This window comes from Andrographis paniculata, unplaced genomic scaffold (genome assembly GCF_009805555.1).
Source record: "Andrographis paniculata isolate CXL003 unplaced genomic scaffold, ASM980555v1 Contig36END, whole genome shotgun sequence".
In the NCBI taxonomy this organism is placed as follows: domain Eukaryota; kingdom Viridiplantae; phylum Streptophyta; class Magnoliopsida; order Lamiales; family Acanthaceae; genus Andrographis; species Andrographis paniculata.
This window is the reverse complement of record NW_026137569.1, coordinates 1,649,310-1,663,813: the sequence shown is the minus strand read 5'-3', so window position 1 is coordinate 1,663,813 and position 14,504 is coordinate 1,649,310. Positions and strand designations below refer to the sequence as shown.

Genomic DNA, 14,504 nt, shown 5'->3' with positions numbered 1-14,504 from the left:
GAAAAATGTTGCAGTAATTGGACAAACGTTGAAAGGGGTGAAATGTAATTATGGACATGTGATTAAGTTTTGTGATCGATTAATTTGAAGTACGTTAATCACATATTGCTAGACCAAAGATGGGCCCTAAGTATTGACTAGTTTAGCCCAATTGTGTGCGTCCAAACTATGCTGGCCCAACAGATAAGCCCACTTATTTGGTTGGGTTGGGCTAATGTCAACACGGCCCATCACTTTCATGTTCTTTATAACGTTTGGAATTTGTAGGGTGTGTTTGGCTTTGATTCGACCCAATAGTATAAAATTGGTTTCAAAAACAAAAAATTTAAAATTAAAAAAATCTTACAAATACACTCCGCTCTAAGCAGTCACTGCCAACCCCTCTATGTTTGCATATGCACCACAAGAACTGCGGGAAGAACAGCCAAAACGCCGTGGCTAGCAAGAACCCATGGGTCAGGACGACGCCGGCGACCGCCGGAAACCGCCGCCGGAGTTTTAATTCCTTCTTCACACCGATCTCAACCGCCACACAAACGCCGTGCAATAGAAAAAACCGAGTCACCTCCCACCTCGGCTCCACGCATCCAAAGTAAAAGAACGACAATTCATGCATCAGCCCCGACACCCCAAAAGTCACCACCGCCGCCGGCTGCGCCGCCCACCTCCGCCCGACGATCGCCGCCGAGAAGTCCCGCGTCGGAACGTACACCGCCGAGTGAAACATCCGAGCCATAATAAGGTTCCACCGGCGCCCCCAAAACTCCTGCAAAGAAGCCGACAGATACGGCTCATTCAGCACCGGCTCCAGCTCCACGCCGACCAAGCCGCGCCACGTGGCGGCGCCAACGGCTAGTAGAATCTCCAATGAGAAGTATATTACCAAAAAGTACATAGTCAGAACAACCTTAGGATCCATACGATCGCCATAACCACAACCTGCGAGTAACATAGCTAACAAAGCAACCTTAAAGCCATTTTTCGCGAACGAGTTAGTCCCTTTTGTACGGCACCGTTCATTGCCATCCCGAGATTTAAACTCGACGGGAAGACAGCCAACGGCTAGAAATTTGAATAGCGAATGCTGCGACGGATAATATAACGGGCCGTTATCGAAGGCGAGCATGAGGACTTTAAAAGTGGAAAGCCAGGTGATGAATAATATGGTGATGGAGCAGAGGAATAAGGAGTTGAAGTGCAGCGGAACGACGGCGAAGAGTCCCGCGACAGGAAGGAATGCGGCGAGACGGGTCCCGCCTTTCGGGATCAACTTGGCTGCAAAATAGGAATAAGATAGAGACAGGAGGGTGTAAAGATATATCTTGATGAAGGTGTTGAATTCGCCTGGTGCCCACCAAGGTGTGATTGAAGACATGTTGTCTTCTCCCTTCAATTTTTGGTAATAAAAATGAGATGTGATTAAAGGTATGTTTTTGTTTTTTGCATTTAGAAAAGAATGCCTATTGGCTATTGTTGTATTGTGCCGGTTAATTAATGTTGAGTTATCCCGATGACTTTTAGAACAATATATCTGGACTACAGATGTGTATGGAGTAGTAGGTTGGTTAATGGAAAATAATGACTAAACATCACATAGAATATAGGTTAATCAATGGTGACATAATTTATCCAATGACTTTTATAATTATAAACAGGGGGCACTTTGCTGAATGTATTACCACGAATAATAATTAATATAATATAAATACAATAAATAAATTAACAGTACATAATATAGTCTCACAAAATATATACAATAATTTATTTTAATACATAACATATTCTTATACAACTGTAATTATCAACAAATAGAACAAACATTATTTTTATATTTTTATGTGAAAATCAGGAGTGCGACTCTCAAATATAATTATTTTGTGCTTCATTTATCTTAACAATTTATTTAGCATTACAAATATTAAAGAAACATAACTAACATGTAACAGGAGCGCCGTTTTTTGGTCCTGGTCCAGGACCTGGACCAGAGTTCATTGAGGGGTACACGGTACAGGGTTGTTATTAGTGGTTACTTCACGTGGACTTCGGGCGACAGGCAGGTCCTGGGACTTCGCGTGGATTCAAGCACTCCGCATGCTGTCAATCTGAAACAGAACAGATTACAAAGGAATTGGTTCTACCTTCACTGCAACACACCAATCCAACAGAAAGTTGGACAAAACACCACAAGGAAACATAGATTGTAGAAACATAAAGGAATACAGGTATAATATCGCGACTCTGCTACTGCCACTATCAACTCTTAATACATTCAGCGGCATGAAACGCTGTTAAGACAGCGGTGCCAGCATAGTATAATCTGATCCCAACCTCCAAAGTGTCACAGCCCTGCTCAAGTAACAAACACAGTGTTAGACAAGAAAGGGACCCAACAGATTGATATAGCCGTCGTAATGTCCCCCTCGATCGGATGGGCAGATCAGATTCCTGTAAAAGATCACAAAGACAAAGGTCAGTGGATAAAGAGTGTGGAGATACACTATCCAGAAGCTTGGTTAGCACGGCGCAAAGAAGAAGAAATGAGTTGTGTCTTTATAAGTTAACAAATCAGGGACATGGCAAAGTATTTCAATATGTTTAGTATGCTCATGAAACACAGGTTAAGCAGCAATTCGAAGAGCAGCAGCCTTAATATCACGATGCAAAGCAGCATGATTCAAAGAATCAATTTGTAAATAGCAGATAGGTTCAGAACCCAAAAGAAAAGCAATAGAGACCATCTCTAAGATCACTGGTTCCCAGAGTGGCTCCACTCTGTGAATCTTGAATATGCAAGTGTTGTTAAAAAATGAAGTTAATTTGGCAACACCCAATCTAAGCATGAAACCATATGATGATCAATCCTCAAGAGTCACCAATCCACCTAGAGTTATGGAAAGAATTACAGGATACGTTGAAATGCATACCTGCCATATTAACTTTGTGGCTGTGATCATCCTTGCATACATTGGCCATTCTAAGAAGCTGCTCAATCAGCTCAGAAGAATCAGGTGTATTATTAGAAGGTTCAACCACATTAGAGCTGCTAGTTTCCCTTACAATATTAGCAGATTCACCAGCATTTTCATTCTTTGGAAAACAACGTTTTTCAGGGTATCCTATGAGTTTATAACAGCGCTCTACTAAGTGACCAGAGCCACCACAATGAGAACATTTAAGATTAGGATTCTTAACACGGGACTTAACAAACTTCTTTTCCGACACAACGGCGGATAGGGTTTTATCAGAAGTATTTCCAGCATCAATAACTCTAGCAGACTCTTCTCTGGAAACCATGGCAAAAGCATCCATCACATCAGGTAAAGGATCAGATCTCAAGATAATAAAACTTAAAGTATAATACTTCTCATTTAACCCCATCAGAAATTGCATTAGACGAAGATTACTTTCATAACGCAAGAGATCATGAGAGGCTGCACAAACACACCGACTACTCGGACTAACAGATGCATATTGCACCCATAAACTTTTCAATTTCATATAGTACTCAGCAACAGTGTCATTACCCTGAGTGGTATTCGACAATTCATGAAGAATGCTATAGAGTCTAATCCCATATGGTTTACGGAACATGAGCCTAAGATTGGACCAGGCATCAGAAGCTTTAGTACAAAATACAAGGTGAGAAAAAATATTCTTATCCACACAGTTCAGAATCCAGCACATAACAACAGCATCGCATCTATGCCACTCACCAGCTAAATCAGGATCATTAGGTAATGGCACAAGGCCTTCAACAAAATCCAATTTGTTTTTACCAGATAAGGCGAAACTCATAGCTCTAGACCAGATTTCATAGTTCTCAGAGCCAGTCAAAACACATGACACCAAAACAATATTAGAAGAATCCGAGTGGTGCAGGTATAAAGGATCAGCGTAATATTTCTGAGAAGGAACGGAAGATAACACACCAACAGTATTAGACACTGAAGCAGTAGAGGTTCTATTAGCCATAAAGAAACAAACCACAAATCAGAATACAGTTACCACAGACTGAAGTATTCAGTTATGAACCCGCAAACCTGAAACAAAGAAAAAACACAACAATGTTAGACGAAAAAGCGATCCAACAGATTGATATAGCCTCGTAACACACATGCCTGCAATCAATAGTTTCTTCATGAAAAAACAAAAACAAAAAAAGAAAACAATAAAACCAGTGTCAATCTGTCATGACAATATTCTTTCTGTTAGCCAATGTGAAGATTGTATTCTGGTAAATTCTACCAATAGCAATTCATACTGTAATTAGACGAAATGTAAACAGGCTAGTTGGTGTAAACCTTGAAGAGAGTAAAAACTAAAAAGTGTATCATGGGCTATCTTTCACAATGAAGAAGACGATACGGAGAGGTACTTACACGCTGAACAGAGAGAGGAATCTAAGCCTCTCTAAACAAATTAACTACATTATGGGCTTCTAATACTAACATATTTGAAGAGAATATACAAGAAGAGCCCACAAGATAAAGGCCCAAAAGAAATTAACATTAGCTTGAGAGTGTTGTCTGTGTTGTCTTCTTCTTCACGATAGTGTTGTGTTCTTCATCTCTCCCTGGAGAATCAGTGGCTTGACAAACCTTGGCCATTGTAAAATTAACAGGCATCAATGTCGGATATACTTTTGAACCTGCATCCATCCGTACCGTCGTCCATACAGGAGTACTTTCCATGTTTGAATATGTGTTCAAATTTTTTAACACAAATTTTAATATTAATTTTTTGTTACTTTATGTATTTTGTAATAAAAGAATACCAAAAATAATAGTATAATTTTTTATTTAAAAATATGAAAACATTTTTTTTATAACAACATTAAAAAGAAAGTGAACATTGACAGAAGTGTTTCTTAGCACAATCAATCCGTGTACATGCTGGATGGTCAATAGTGCTTCGTACAAGCCATGCTAGAAAAGATCAGGGGAAAAAAAAAACATAATTTCGTGTTTGTAGAGAAGTAAAAATTTGGATATTTTGATGATGTATTTTGTAAAATATATATATATATATATCTAATATGTTATTTAAAAAAAAAAAATACTTTTGATAATAAAATTAAAACGTTAAAAAGCACACAAGAATACGCCAGATTTTGTGGGACAGAGCAATGTTATGCACTCTCCTGTTAAAACAATTCACAAGAAAAATATGCCAGATTTTCAGTTAAGTAATTTCATATTTCGTTGACCCACTATTGTAATTCACTCATTCTTCAAATGAAGTACACATATAATTCCATTTCTAAATCCAAATAATGCACATTCAATTGCATCTTCCCATAATTTTTAAATCCATGACTGCTTCACCATCCTATTCAATATTCAACACTCCCTAAAATAATCTGCACATTTCATCATCCGAATCGTCATCCCCAGCGCTGTTCGTTGAACATTTCTCCAATTCAGATCATCTTTCAGAAACATAAACCTGCATTGCCTGAAAGACCACAGCTTTTGAATTGTGATCATAAAAATGGAGGTAAAGATTGTAGCTGTGATCACACACTGGATGGAAGGTGAAATCAATAATTTCATCAAGGTGTGGCTATCTGCTATATTATCTATAACTTACTGTTATTACGCCGCCGCGATGCTCCGGAAAGGCCCGCCTCGACTTGCCGCCTTCCTCCCGGTGATCGGACTTTTGCTCGTCCTCCCGCTGCAGCTCCGCTCGATGCACCTCTGCGGCTTCACCGCCTTCTTCCTCGCCTGGCTCGCCGTGTTCAAACTCCTCATGTTCACCTACGGCATTGGCCCGTTGGCCGCCGACTCAATCTCCCTACCGGAATTTATAGCCGTTGCCTGCCTTCCAATCAAGCTTAGAACACAAGAAAGTCAAGAAACGATTCCTCATAAAAAGGGTTCTAAGTCGATCTTGAATTATGCTATAAAGCTCATTTTATTGGCCTTTGTGATAATTGGTTATGGTTATGTTGATCATATGCATTCTAAGATTGTTCTATTTATGTATGGTCTGCATATATACCTGTTGTTGGAGATTCAACTAGCCGTTGCGGCGGCAGCGGCTCGCCTCCTGCTCGGTGTGGAGCTGGAGCCGCACTTCGACGAGCCGTACCTGTCGGCTTCATTGCAGGATTTCTGGGGCCGGCGGTGGAATCTCATGGTAACGGGAATACTGCGCCCCACGGTTTACTTTCCGGTGCTCCGCTGGTCAGCGGTGGTCATGGGACGAAAATGGGCGTCGCTGCCGGCTGTGATGGCGACTTTTGCAGTATCAGGGCTGATGCACGAGCTCATATTCTACTACTTTGGTCACGTGCAGCCCACGTGGGAGGTCACCGGTTTCTTCCTGCTGCATGGCTCTTGTCTGGCGCTTGAGATCATTATCAAGAGGGCGGTGAACGGCAGGCTCCGGTTGCCACGGGTTGCCGGAGCGATCCTGACCGTTGGATTCGTGGCAATCACTGCCTTCTGGCTGTTCTTTCCACCGTTCCTGCGGTGTAAAGCTGACGAGCGAGGGCAGGCCGAGATTGCCGCGGTCGGAGAGTTTGTGAACGACGTCGTTTCTGCGTTGGGATTCAAAGTCAACTCAGAGGAATTCACATAAAAAATTCCAGGATTAAAGAATGTATAATATATATATATATGTGTGTGTGTACAACCTGTCTAATCTCTGAAATTAAATATCAATGCAAAGAATTCCCATTATACATTATCAATCAAGGGTCAAATATCTTAGACAACTCAGATGTACAATAAAAGATTAGATTGAGGTGCAATAAGCATGCTTTGTTCAGTAACAAATATGTAGCAACAATTGATCAGAAATTAAGCCAATCAATCATCTGAGATTCAGCCCTCTCAAAGATTGCATGATCTGAACAACAAATATAAATATACCAATAGCACAGAATAAATCCACACCTAACAAATAAAGAGCTAGCAAATCTAGAGAGATGGTTGTTATGGAGGAAGAAATCAACAAGTTCATCATGGTATGGTCATCATTTATTGCATCAACATGTTATTGCTATGCAGTATCTAAATTGGTTTCTCAAGCTGCAATCAGATTATTGATGTTCTTACCTGTACTGTATCTTTTCTTTCTCCTTCCTCTCACCATTAAATCCATCAATCTGGTTGTCATCACTGGCTTCTCCATGACATGGCTGGCCACATTCAAGCTTCTCCTTCTGGTTTTCCACACAGGCCCACTGTCAAACCCATCTCTTTCTTTGTTCCATTTTGTGCTGATTTCTTGTTTACCTCTCGGCTTGCGGCAACCCTCTGCAACAACAAAAACTTCTGTCAACAACATAAAGGGTCTAGAGATCAATCATTTTGGAATTCATAATATAAATGAGGTTGTTCTAACATGCTTTCCATACTTTGTGAGAAGGAGCTTGATCATGATTATGCTCGTGGCCTTGGGTTTTCACAAGCACATCTTTCCTCGAGATGTGTTCTTAATCATTATATGCATCTACCTTTACTTGAGCATGGAAGTAATACTCACTGCAGTCGCCATCGTCGGGCAAATCCTACTAGGTAATGAGGCCAAGGTTGAGCTACCTTTCAACAAACCTTACCTGTCCACCTCACTGCAGGACTTCTGGAGCTACAGATGGAACCGTGTAGGCTCAAGTATTCTACAATCCACCATATTTGATCCCATCCTGCATCACACATTACCCGTCCTGGGCAGAAAATGGGCTGCCTTACTTGCGTTGCTGGCTACCTTTCTGGTGTCTGAGTTGATGCATGAGATCGTGTTCTCCTATGTGGGCCGAGTGAGGTTCAGATGGGGCACCCCACTGTTCTTCCTGGTTCAGGTGGTTTGTGTTGTAATTGAGAACATGTTAAAGAGGAGAGTCAAGGGAAGGTGGGAAGTGCCACAAGTATATGCAGGGCCATTGATTTTTGGGTTTCAGATATGCACATTTATGTGGCTGGTTTTGTCAGAATTGCTGGAGTACAAGCTAGATGACAGGGTGCTTCAAGAGTATGCAGATGTGTGTGAAATTCTTAAGAATCTGGTGTTGACTTGGAGCAAAATGAGCTATGACTTGTTAGTGCAGCCCAGCATCCTAAAACAAGTATGAAACCAGAACAATCTACTATAGTACTACTAGTGTTAGTTGCATCTGTTAGACGAGACAAGATAGCATTAAGAATAATGTGGAATAATAGATCTAAACTATTGCAGCAGTAGTAGATCTCATAAAAACTGTGATGCTAGTCTCAAGTTTCATTGTGCAAAGAGGAACCTATAAATCATCTCAAAAAAATTATCACATAAGTTAATGATCTTGGAATGATTTTCTATGATAAAAGTATCTATATTTCATTCAAATATACAGTCCTCAATACAGTAGTAAATATCCTCCCGAACTTCAAAAGAATGTGAAACTATAGATCTTTTCTTACACCAACAATAACCATTCAGCAGTTAAATACAAGTTCAATGATAAGGAAGCAACAACTTAGTGCACAATATTGTACAGGCAGGAAAAGGATTACTTACAGCATATATATAGTTTATTCATGAACGTACAAAACCAGGAAGACATATCATACGTGTAAGTACCTAAGATCACTGGTCGCGAAGGAACCTTTGCAGACACTGAAAACCCAAATGTTCTGCACAAAACTTCTCCATTTCATATCCCCCACCTCTTTCGTTGCAAACGTCTCTCTCGATCCCTTCAACAACATCATCCCAATCCCTCAGAAACCCTTCCCAATGATCAAGTCTAGCATCCGAAACTGCATCCAGTATTTCCTGCAGCCCAACAATCTTGCGGCTAACATGCCTTCTTATTTCCCTGACATTGGGATCAATCCCAGGAACAGAGTCAAGCCTGAATAACAATCCCATCAATGCCTCATTGATCTTAATTCGTTCCCTCTGGCTGGTACGTACAGCATCAACCGTCTCCTGCCGCACACAATTAAGATACATTCGTTCATATAAAGAGAAAATCTGGTAGAAATAGATCACCATCACCTGTGCACGTAATATGAACTCAATAATTGCTGCTCGAGACAAAATTAACTTACATACAAACGTTAACAGTGAATTAAAAAAGCAGAAAGTTGTAGAAATTCAAGCCTTATGGTTCTGCCCTAGTGTGTAGAATACAAAAGGTAGCGTTGAATTGAAGGATAATCAGATTTCAGAAGCCTCGCACAAAAAGTAGCACGAAGAAATCCCCTGAAACTGAAGCACATACACTAGCGAGGTTTGCAGGATTGCAACTATGAATATTTAACCCTAAATTAGACTTTGATTTTCTCGAGATTATTTACACCCAAATCTGATCAGATCAGCGAGGAGGAAGTTAAAGAACTGTGGCAGCCGCCGATTAAACCACCAATATAAAACAATCATAAAAAAATAAAGGCTACTTTTCTAAACAATGAATTCATCTTAATTATCTAGAACAGCAACGAATAGTGATCGAAAAACGGAGAGAATTGTCAATAGGGAAGAAATTAGAAATGATGCCTGGCGTTGGATGAGCCTCTGCCAGTAATTCGCTTCGCGATTGACAGCAGAGATCTTCCCGACAAGGATGCGAACCACGTGAGATCTGTAGGCTGACTGTATCTTAACAGCGGCAGAGGATTCTCGGGGATGCGAATTAGCAGAAATGCGAACAGTTACCGGTACGGGCTCCGGCGGTGGTTGCCAGTCAGTGGTGGAATTAATTGGAATTTCAGTAAATTTGGAGCCGTGTTCATCCACGGGTTGGTCGCTCTGAACGGCGTATACTACAGCAGTAGCGGCGGAGGCAGCGGAAGCGGCGTACCGGGGCCTGCGGTGGTGGGACTTCATCTTCACCAGTTTAGAGAGTGAAAAGGTATGGCAATAAAGGGTAAGCTAGAATGCGAAATGCAGACGTTACAATATAATACACGATACATATATTTATATATATATAAATATTATACACGTGTCACTGCCCGTTGATTTGCGGGCCCCACTGCCCGAGAGCAATTCAGCTACGTCAACCGCAGAATATTATTTCAAGCAGGGCAGTAAGTTTCCACTGAAAATTCCCTAACAGAATCAGCAGAGTTTCCTTATTCAGGTGTTGGATTGTTACAGAGACAATCCTATGCTATTACAGCATACAAGGATGAAGGATTTCTTTCAAGCCAGAGAACAACGAGGATATCAGTGCTCTTCAATATAAGCAGATCAGGTTTTCAATGAGGCGTCGGAAGGATCTTCCCGGAGCACTGGCCGAAGCCGACGGTGTAACCATTCCCCTGCAATGCAAGGTCGACGAGTTATTCGATGAAATGCGCAAACACAGAAATATTAAGAGGCATAATGAGATAAGAACCTTGCAACACCCCGTGAAGATGACTTCATCTCCATCCTCCAGAAATGCACGAGGTGTTCCACCTAAAGACAGCGGGTTCTGTCCGTTCCAGGTTAGCTCGAGCAAGCATCCATACGACTCGGGTTCCTGTGAATACAATGATGTTGGCTATTATTAAATGGGCGAAAAGGGAAAACGTCACAAACTGCATTCAAAGCAGGCAGTAAAATCTTACAGGGCCACTGATAGTTCCAGTTCCGAGGAGGTCACCAGGCCTCAGGTTGCATCCGTTGATGGTGTGGTGCGCGAGTTGCTGGGTTATCGTCCAGTATCTGTATCACAAATAGCGATGTCATATCGATCGAGTTGAGGATATCACCTAACACAATAGTGGCTACTAGGTAGACTCATACAGGTTTTTGTAGTTGCTTCTTGATACAATGGATGCATCTTTTTTACCTGCAGGAACAATGGAAACCTGGTCGAAGAAAGTCATTTCTCTTCAGTAAAAAACAATTGGCCAGGTGGTTGAAGTATATAACTTGTTAAAAAGAAAAGGAGTATGAAAACAGCACAGGCCATTAAGAACTTACCGAATTAGTGTATCAATTCGAGGGGGCAAGAAATAAGAAAAGATAATGAGATAGTAGTTAGAGGGACCAACCTCTAAGGAGATGTCATAGTTTTTGTGTTCCTTTTCTGCCAGATAAGGCAGTGGAGGAGGGATCTGTGTTCGACATTATTACAAGCAATTACATTAATGGAAGAAGAGGAAAACTGTAGGCTACATTAAAAAATCACTTGGGCATAGTTACCTGCTCTGGTGCATCAGAGGCAAATGGCTCCAAAGCATCTAAGGTGACAATCCAAGGGGATATAGTCGTGCCTAGAATGGATCCAAAATGAACATTAAGATTACGATTTTGTCAGCTAGTAATGTTTTAAACAAAGTATCAATGGATTTAGTGATTCAGAAATTGCTTCGAGGTAGAATTCTCCAAATGAGAAAAGATTTCATTACCAAAACTTTTTCCAAGAAAAGGGCCGAGAGGAACATACTCCCATGCCTGGATATCTCTTGCTGCCAAAACCAACATTAAAATCCATCGAACTCAATCAGACACACTCCATACAATCCAAATAATTTATGTAGACGAGTACACATACCACTCCAATCATTCATCAAAACTAGTCCAAAGATGTGATCAGCTGCCTCGTTCACATCCACAGGTTTCCCCAATTCATTTCCAGAACCAACAACAGCAGCCTAATGCATTTAACTGTTTGTTCAATACATAATGGAATGATACTCCATAATTAACCATATTAAACAGCTAAATAGAAAGAAGTACATGATCTCATATTACAGGAAGTCTAAGGCATGGATCAAGCTATAAACTCTACCAAAATGTAGATACATATTCCTCTTTGAAAAAATACTTACCATTTCCAGTTCAAAGTCCAACTTACGGGAAGATCCAAAATAGGGCAGAGAGTTGGCAGCTGGATGGCCTTGTCCTCTATAGAATAAACAGAAATCAATAAGTCATGCAATGTTATATCCATGAAAGAGCGAGAGAAGAAGAAGTAGAAGATCTTGAATTAAGGAACCCACAAGTACTGGCCATTGCATCCAACTAAGGCTTTTATTTGAGCCAAATATCTCATGCTCGAACTCAACCCGAGCTTTTATTGTGTCGAGCTCAAGCCCATTAGTAATTTTTTTACTGAGCTCAAGTTCTATTATATTTTAATATAATAAGGAATATATAAATTTATTACCTCTCGACTAGATAATTTTTAAGTACTTTTTGTAGCTCGAGCTCAGCTTGTTAGTATGATCAACAAGCCAAGCTTTCGAGCAGCTTGGCTTGCATAACAGCCCTACCTCCAACCAGAACATGTAGAGTGAATGTTTTAATATTAATTCTTCATAAATATATGCATTAAACTAAAATGTAATACTTTAAGATGATCACACTAAGAACAATAGTATGGATTCCAATGTCTAATTTTCAGGATTCTGACAAGTAGTTTCTTTGATGGTAAAGAGCTATAGGCACACCATCTAAAACACTCCCCAGTAGCAACTTTGTGTGATCACCATTGAAAAATGCACAAACCTTTTTTATGAAGAGCAAATAAATAGTAAGCGAACAAAGATTATATCAAGGATTTTGTTCTGTAACCTTGGCCTGATGATATCTGTGCCCGAGACGACAATAGATGATGCACGCCCATGGTAAGCAATCGGAATGTGAAACCTGAAAAATATGAAACCCCACAAGGTTGAGCAGAAAAATATTAGGGGGGGGGGGGGGGGAGGATTGTTTATCTTTTAAAACTATAGCTATACCAATTTGGGTTGATAGGGGTTTCGGGGCCTCGGAATATCAGGCCACAATTCTTAGCATGATGCTTTGATGCAAAGAAGTCTGTGTAATCCCCTATCATTATAGGGAGAAGCATTTGCACCTTGCTCTGTAAAAATCATCACAGATTGTAACAACAAAACAGAACACCTAATTCAGTTATGGAAACATAAAAATGGATTCACTACATACCATAGGCAGAAGGGCTTTCTCCCTTAGACTTGCATTATCACGCAATACTGGTTCTGCAGCTGCATTATCATAAATTAAAAAAATTCAGTCCAAAACGAAGGTTGCATGATTCCTTGAGAAACCATGAGATTAGATATCCTAAGTTCACTTTAGCACATTGACACACCAGAACCAACAGTAACAGGAAAAATTGAAGTAGAAAACCTGATAATATCTTCTGCAAAGTTGCACGAGCTTCCTTCCACGCTGGTCGTCCCAATGCCAATAACTTGTTAAGATTAGGCTGCAACATTGCCATTTACTTATCATTAAAAACTGGTTCGCTTGATCTTGTTCATCTATTGTAATTCAATCAACTTTATAGGAACTTAATCCCTTGCCATTACACCTTCAACGATTGATGCTGTTCCTAAATCTACTTGCTAAGCCATTTTCGTCACTCTAAGTTGCAGTTTTTTGTCATTTTGATTTCCTCACTATCTCCATAACTTCAAATACTAGATCGTATGGTAACACGACACTGACAAATCAACCTAGAAGAACAGTCATCTGTCCACTCAAGACCACCAACCCTCGTGCTTTCAGTTTCCATCAACATTCAACAAAAACTTCAACCTAATTTCAAAACACCAAAAACAAAGGTAGGAACAGCGACGCACCTGATCGAAGCAATCGGAACTTTTAAGATACGGTCCGTCGAAAAGACCAGCAGAGGCAACAGCCGAAAGGTCGAGCACATAGTCTCCAATGGCGACGCCTGGCCTCGGCTCCGAATCCGATCCTGCCTTGAACACACCGTACGGAAGGTTCTGAATCGGGAAGTGCGAGTCCGGATGGACTTCAACGAACGATTTCAGCGCCATAGCAAAAGAAAAGGCTAAACAATCCAACTCAAAAGAGTGGACAGTGGAGAGTTGGAAGGGGACCGAGAGTGTTTGTTGGGTGCAAAAAGGGCGAAGGGTTATTTGTAGTTGGAGAGATATGGCATGGGCTAATACCAAATCACTTTCTTTATATGTGGCAGTATTAGTCGTGAAAAGTTAGGTGCCATCCCCGACGGTGTGGTGCAGCGCCGCCGGTGCGGCTGTGCGGCAATCAATGCGGTGGCTGTCGTATGCACACGTGGCTGAGTTGTCTCGTCATCATCAGAACCAGATCGTGTTTCGATTTGAACCAAATTGCGGATTGGGCTGTGTTGCCTCTTATTGGGCTGCCGCCATTAAAGCGCGAAGTCCAAGCCCCAATTAGATATCTTCGTGTGTTCATATTACATCAAATATTTTCACATAAATATAAAATAAAAATAAATATATATTCTTAAAATGGACGGAATAAATCATTTTTATTTTAAAATTATCGATAATCTCGTTCACATAAAAAAAAATAATAATAGTAATAATATAATTTGATAACTAGTATGAGATGCATCATTTTTACTCTAAATCACAATTCTCAGCAAGTACAAAAACCCACAGGAGAAGAAATCTGAAATTTTTTTTACTACTGTAATTGATTATTATATTCAAAGGTAGAATATGGTTTCCTTCTGGAAGCTTACGCCATACCTTCAAATTCTCCACCGCTATTATCGTGTGTTCTTTACTTTTCCAACTCACAAGATATATAGTTAA

The 14,504-nt window shown here is 40.5% G+C and overlaps 5 protein-coding genes across 7 annotated transcripts; 2 read left to right on the top strand and 3 right to left on the bottom strand.

The window, feature by feature from the left end:
• Positions 1-28: 28 nt before the first annotated feature.
• Positions 29-4,902, bottom strand: LOC127249912 (acyl-CoA--sterol O-acyltransferase 1-like). Of its 3 annotated transcripts, XM_051272979.1 has the most exons (4): positions 2,925-4,902; positions 2,221-2,445; positions 1,938-2,102; positions 29-1,275 (listed from the first exon to the last, which is right to left on the bottom strand). In XM_051272979.1, exons 3-4 carry the CDS (start codon positions 1,990-1,992, stop codon positions 332-334), a joined length of 999 nt encoding a protein of 332 aa, XP_051128936.1. In that variant the 5' UTR covers positions 1,993-2,102; positions 2,221-2,445; positions 2,925-4,902; the 3' UTR covers positions 29-331. The 3 variants fall into 3 exon arrangements, with proteins under 3 accessions (XP_051128936.1, XP_051128935.1, XP_051128934.1); XM_051272978.1 differs by lacking the exon at positions 29-1,275 and having other exon boundaries at positions 1,846-2,102; XM_051272977.1 differs by lacking the exon at positions 29-1,275 and having other exon boundaries at positions 1,846-2,102; positions 2,221-4,902.
• A 207-nt stretch (positions 4,903-5,109) lies between these two features.
• Positions 5,110-7,041, top strand: LOC127249913 (acyl-CoA--sterol O-acyltransferase 1-like). The gene has a single exon (XM_051272980.1). The coding sequence runs from the start codon at positions 5,491-5,493 to the stop codon at positions 6,583-6,585; it is 1,095 nt and encodes a 364-aa protein (XP_051128937.1). The 5' UTR covers positions 5,110-5,490; the 3' UTR covers positions 6,586-7,041.
• Positions 6,935-8,080, top strand: LOC127249692 (acyl-CoA--sterol O-acyltransferase 1-like). The gene has a single exon (XM_051272624.1). The coding sequence runs from the start codon at positions 6,935-6,937 to the stop codon at positions 8,078-8,080; it is 1,146 nt and encodes a 381-aa protein (XP_051128581.1).
• Positions 8,081-8,116: 36 nt separating this feature from the next.
• LOC127249916 (BAG family molecular chaperone regulator 5, mitochondrial) lies at positions 8,117-9,829 on the bottom strand. The gene is made up of 2 exons (XM_051272983.1): positions 9,487-9,829; positions 8,117-8,916 (listed from the first exon to the last, which is right to left on the bottom strand). The coding sequence occupies exons 1-2, from the start codon at positions 9,814-9,816 to the stop codon at positions 8,572-8,574; spliced, it is 675 nt and encodes a 224-aa protein (XP_051128940.1). The 5' UTR covers positions 9,817-9,829; the 3' UTR covers positions 8,117-8,571.
• A 149-nt stretch (positions 9,830-9,978) lies between these two features.
• On the bottom strand, positions 9,979-14,068 carry LOC127249911 (fumarylacetoacetase). The gene is made up of 14 exons (XM_051272976.1): positions 13,533-14,068; positions 13,078-13,156; positions 12,874-12,932; positions 12,666-12,790; positions 12,499-12,573; positions 11,754-11,829; positions 11,477-11,576; positions 11,331-11,390; positions 11,125-11,195; positions 10,974-11,036; positions 10,723-10,787; positions 10,545-10,641; positions 10,331-10,456; positions 9,979-10,253 (listed from the first exon to the last, which is right to left on the bottom strand). The coding sequence occupies exons 1-14, from the start codon at positions 13,734-13,736 to the stop codon at positions 10,191-10,193; spliced, it is 1,263 nt and encodes a 420-aa protein (XP_051128933.1). The 5' UTR covers positions 13,737-14,068; the 3' UTR covers positions 9,979-10,190.
• Between the last annotated feature and the right edge of the window lie 436 nt (positions 14,069-14,504).